Source organism: Manihot esculenta, chromosome 10, assembly GCF_001659605.2.
Source record: "Manihot esculenta cultivar AM560-2 chromosome 10, M.esculenta_v8, whole genome shotgun sequence".
NCBI classification, from domain to species: domain Eukaryota; kingdom Viridiplantae; phylum Streptophyta; class Magnoliopsida; order Malpighiales; family Euphorbiaceae; genus Manihot; species Manihot esculenta.
The window spans coordinates 14,840,971-14,846,650 of NC_035170.2; the positions used below are offsets into that span (position 1 = coordinate 14,840,971).

Here is a 5,680-nt window from a genome sequence, read left to right on the forward strand (position 1 = left end):
ACTCAAGATGTGGAGGCATTACCTCTATGGGGTGAAATGTGAGATCTTTACAGATCATAAGAGCCTGCAGTACATCTTGAGTCAGAGAGATCTGAATTTAAGACAGAGGAGATGGGTAGAGTTGCTGAGTGACTATGATTGCAAGATTCAGTACCGTCCGGGTAAGGCGAATGTTGTGGCAGACGCCCTAAGCCGGAAATCACTCGGCAGTCTATCCCACATTTCAGCAGAGAGGAGGCCGGTGGTGAAGGAGTTCCACAGACTTATGAGTGAGGGATTACAGTTGGAGTTGTCTGGCACAGGTGCCTTAGTGGCTCAGATGAGAGTGACACCCGTGTTTCTAGAGCAGGTAGCTCAGAAACAGCATGAGGACCCAGAGTTGGTCAGGATAGCCAGAACGGTTCAATCAGGCCAGAGTAATGAGTTCAAGTTTGATGATAAGGGGATCCTCCGCTACGGGAACAGATTATGTGTGCCAGATGACATTGGTCTGAAGGGAGATATTATGGGGGAAGCCCATAATACCAGGTATAGTGTTCACCCTGGAGCCACCAAGATGTATCAGGATCTGAAGAGAGTGTATTGGTGGCCAGCCATGAAGAAGGACGTGGCACTGTTCGTGTCAGCCTGCGATGTGTGTCAGAGGGTGAAACTAGAGCATCAGAAGCCGGCTGGAATGTTGAATCCACTACCGATTCCAGAGTGGAAATGGGAGAATATAGCTATGGACTTCGTAGTGGGGTTACCGGCGACGTCCAACAGATTGGACTCCATATGGGTGATTGTGGACAGACTCACCAAATCTGCTCACTTTATCCCTGTCAGGAGTGGCTACTCTGTGGACAAGTTGGCGCAGGTGTACGTAGATGAGATTGTCAGACTACATGGGGTCCCGGTATCTATAGTGTCAGATAGAGGGCCCCAGTTCACCTCCAGGTTTTGGCGGAGTCTGCAGAACGCTATGGGTACCAGATTAGACTTCAGTACTGCCTTCCACCCACAGACAGACGAACAGTCAGAGAGGACCATCCAGACAATAGAGGATATGCTCAGAATGTGTGTGCTAGATTTTGGCGGTTCTTGGAGGCAGCATCTACCTTTGGTGGAGTTTGCCTACAATAACAGCTATCATGCTAGCATAGGGATGGCTCCATATGAAGCTTTGTATGGGAGGAAGTGCAGATCACCTATCTGCTGGGAGGAAGTAGGAGAGAGGACTCTTGCGGGTCCGGAGTTAGTAGAGCTTACCAGCAGGGTGGTACCCATAATCAGAGAGAGGATCAAGACTGCTGCTAGTCGGCAGAAGAGTTATGCAGATATCCGCAGAAGACAACTAGAGTTTCAGGAGGGGGATTTGGTTTTGCTCAAGGTGTCTCCTATGAAAGGAGTGGTTCGGTTCGGGAAGAAGGGTAAGTTAGCTCCACGGTACATCGGTCCTTTCGAGGTGCTTCAGAGGGTCGGTAATGTGTCGTACAAGCTAGACTTGCCTGCTTCGATGGAGAGAATCCATCCGGTTTTCCATGTTTCTCTGTTACGGAAGTACGTGTCGGATCCTGGAAAGGTTCTTAGTGAGCCTGATATGGAGATCCATGAGGATCTCACCTATGTAGAACAGCCAGTGCGGATCCTAGACACTCAGATCAGAAAGCTGAGGAACAAGGAAATCCCGATGGTGAAAGTCCTTTGGAACCACCACAATATTGAAGAATGCACCTGGGAGACACGGGAGTCCATGCTCCAGCAATACCCCCATCTGTTTTGAGGTGAGTGTTAGTTGTTCTATGTGTTGCATGTATGATATATTGTATGCTATGTTGTATGTTATGATTGATGCCATGCTTTGTATGTTAGTTGAGGAACATTCGGGGACGAATGTTCTTAAGGGGGGGAGAATGTAATACCCGGCTAGACTCCGGTATCGGAATCCCTACCGTCCGGTGGGACCTCGGATGTCGGAAACTTCTAGAAGGGTAAAACTATGATTTTATGAAATGTTTTCATGTATTTCATGTTTTTAAGTAAGAAATTAAATGAGTTTTTACATGAAAAATCTATGGAGGAAAACCCAGGTTCGGCCGCCGAACTCCAAGTTTGGCCGCCGAACCTTGCATGCATGCGGAGGCACCTTCGGCCCCCGAACGTGGCCTGGCCAGCCACCTATAAAAGGGGCACTTAGCCGAAATGGGAGAGTTTTCTCCCATTTTCAGCCACCGCAAGCTTCCGACCTCCCTCTCCCAAATCTTGTGTTTTTCCTTCAATCCCCACCATTTTCTTTGAGTTTTAAGGTTCCACAAAAGTTTTTGAGTGTTTTTAAGCAAGTTTGGAGCTTGGAAGTCTTGGAGCTAAATCCCTCCATTTTCCGAGCTAGGGTCGTTCTTCCTCTCGATCTTCAAGAGGTAAGCTTCGATCTATGCTTCTTTTATGTTTTATGAAAGTTTTATGCAAGTTGATGGGGTAGAATGCATGTTTAGGCTTGTTGTTAGGTTTATGGGTTTATGTTGTGATTTGAACAATGTATGTTGGAAATGTGTTGTTTGAAGTGTTGTAGTTGGGGTATATTATAGTTTGAGACCCCTAGGTGTGATGTATGATGTGTATGCATGTGTAGAAACAAGTTTATGCATGTTTTGAGGCGTTTTGGAGGCTGTGGACACAAGGGAGCCAAGTTTCTACCCTTCGGCAGAAACTCAGGTTCGGCCGCCGAAGTGACTTTCGGCCGCCGAACCCCCTTGTGGAGGCAGTTTCGGCTGCCGAAGCCTGCCCCCGAAACTTAAGTTTCGTCTCTGTCTGGGAGGTTCGGCCGCCGAAAGTGCCGCCGAACCTGCATGACTTTCGGCTGCAGAGGGACTTTCGGCCGCCGAACCTGCCGCCGAAAGTGCCCTGTTCAGCCATTTCTTGCGTGTTTTCATGTGATGTTTTCAGGATGTTTTAGGGGGTTTTTGGGGAGTATTTTAGAGTCATATTCATGTATGTTTGGTCCCTCATTTGAGTCCACCTGTGTAGGTTCGGACCCGAGGAACCGAGACCCCCAGCAGTGAGCCAGCTGCTTCAGAGTCTCTTCAGAGCTAGCCAGAGGTGAGTGGAATAAACTCTAAGTTTTAAAGCAAATTAATGAAATGTTTTAGCATGATTCACGCATCATGAATGCCATGAGATATATTAGGATGTTTGCATTAGAATTCACGAATATGTTGCATTGCATACTTTGTTGTTGATGTGGATGAATGTTGAATGATCCATTAGCCCTTGTATGTTATGATAGCCTATGTGAGTCCAGGTGTGCCTGCTACGGCTCTACGCCCCTGGCACTATGACAGATTATGAAAATCCGGGTGTGCCTGCTACGGCTCTACGCCCCCGGCATGTATAAGTAAGACAGATAGGGGCTAAATGGTGACAAGTTCATCCTTGTTGTGAAATGTTTGTGTTATGGCGCATACATGAAAGCATGATTTAAATTGATGTTTTATTATTCTGCTCACTGGGCTCTAGTAGCTCACCCCACTCCCTTTATCCCCAGAGTTGCAGGTACAGGATAGATCAGGAAGTCGGCTAGAGTGAAGTTAAGTCATGTATGTTGTAATAGATAGAAGCGGACATGAACATGATGTAATGAGTACTTATGACCATGTAATGTAATGAATGATTTGATGATGTATTGAGGATTATAGCAGTGCTTGACCTAGAGGTGTGTGAATCCCCATTATGTACAGAGTGTTTAATGAGTAATGATGTTAATGACTATGATTATCCAAGCTGATATGTATGATGATGATACCCCACTGGAGTATTTGATGAGGACTCCAGTGTGGGGTTTATGTATGATTTTGTGCATGCACAGGTTTTGCTTGGATAAGAGAAAAGAAAAATTTTTACAGATCATGTATATGTTGTTATGTATAGGATTCCACAGGTTTACAGGAGGTATGTAGGCTTGCTACGGGTCCCAGCGGCCTTAAGCCGATCTGGATCCTAGCGCCGGTAACGGGTCGGATTTCCGGGTCGTTACACATATGAAGCTTCATGGGATTACAAATCAAAGACCAAAGCCTTCCATGACAAAAACATCTCCAGAAAACACTTCCAGGTTGGTGATAAAGTCTTACTTTTTGATTCAAGATTCAAATTATTCCCTGGAAAGTTTCGGTCTAGGTGGATTGGGCCATTCTTGGTTGAGCATGTCTATTAGAGCTGTTGACATACGGAGTCCACAAACAAGCAAAGTTTTCAAAGTTAATGGATATCGTTTGAAGAAAGTTTATGAGGGATTTACAGTTCATCTTGTGGAAGAAATCCCCTTGGATTCCCCTTCCTTAAACGACTGATCAAGGCAGGAAGTCCAGCCCAAGACAGAAAACAGGGCGCTACTGGGAGGCAGCCCAGATGTGGTGATTTGCCCAAATCACTGGGGCGATTTGCCCAAATCACTGGGCAGATTACCTAACCGAAGCATAGTAACAAGTGATTGGGGCAGTGATCCGCCCATACCGACAGGCCACATTGATAGGGTTCATCTCAGATAGAACAAAGTCAACCAAGCAGTTGCACCAAAGAAGTGATTTTGCCCAGGTGATTTGACCAAGTCACCAGGCCGCATTGCCAAATCAACACACCATCAGAAGAGGCGTGAACAGTCACGTGAACAGTGCCAACCAAGCAACCGCAAGGAAGAAAGTGATTGGGCCAGTAATTTGCCCAAATCACTGACCAAATCACCCTGTCAAGGATCCAGTGAGCCAGCATTTAATGATCAGGGCAGTTCAACTACCCAAATCACTTTAAGAAAATTTTTCTTATTTTTATTTTTTTACGCAATCTTTCTGTTTTCATCTCGCTTTTCTCTTTCTTCTTCTCCGACGCTCAATTTCACCGACAACTACCACTGGCGAACTCAAGACCACTATGGTTAGAATCAAAATGAAGGCCACCGGCGGACCATTCATGTGGAAGAAACTAGGGCTACCGAGACCCAGTCCCTCTGACAGTGATGACGAAGCATGGGACACACCTCCACCAGTCACCACCAGCACCGAAACACCACCGGCTACTGGAACAACAACCGGGCATCCCATCTCACCGAACGTCCAGGCGTATCACCGGCGAAACAAAGCACCAAGGATCGCCCAACCATACACCTCCCCAACAGTCCTGACAGCAATCCCTAAAGGCAAAACGCCACCAGAAGCCACCACTTCCACCAACCATGGGCAGAAACGGCCAAGAACGCCGTCACCAACTCCATCGCCACACCCAAAGCAAGAAACAGAGACTACCACTGCTACACATCCCGCAGGTCATGAAGCCAGTGATGTGCCAAGCGATACGCCCAGCAGTGTGCCAAGCGATACGCCCAGCGATGTGCCAAGCGACACGCCCAGCGATATGCCCAGTGATCTGCCCATCGATTTGCCCAAACCATCCTGCCCAGATCACATCACTCAAGCTCTAACATTCAACAAGGCTTCTTAGCGCACCAGGCTGGACCAAATTTCATCTCTGCCCTATCACCCAGGTAAGTATATACATCATGGCACCCTTGGCGCATTGCGACTCCATACCCAGGTACACACCCTCATCTCTGCTATTGGTTGGGAAAAATTTTTCTCCCTGCGCATGCCCTCTTTCATGGAACTCACACATGAGTTCTTCACCACGTTCTATTTTGACAAAACGGCCATGC

At 47.1% G+C, this 5,680-nt stretch overlaps 1 protein-coding gene across 1 annotated transcript; it reads left to right on the top strand.

Moving 5' to 3' along the window:
• Positions 1 to 4,902: 4,902 nt before the first annotated feature.
• LOC110607838 (putative uncharacterized protein DDB_G0290521) lies at positions 4,903 to 5,469 on the top strand. Its single transcript, XM_021747002.1, has one exon. The coding sequence runs from the start codon at positions 4,903 to 4,905 to the stop codon at positions 5,467 to 5,469; it is 567 nt and encodes a 188-aa protein (XP_021602694.1).
• The last annotated feature ends 211 nt before the right edge of the window (positions 5,470 to 5,680 follow it).

Bases quoted from the DNA above. Each gene is read 5' to 3' on its own strand.
- LOC110607838 (XM_021747002.1), top strand. From the start codon at position 4,903: ATGGTTAGAATCAAAATGAAGGCCACCGGCGGACCATTCATGTGGAAG.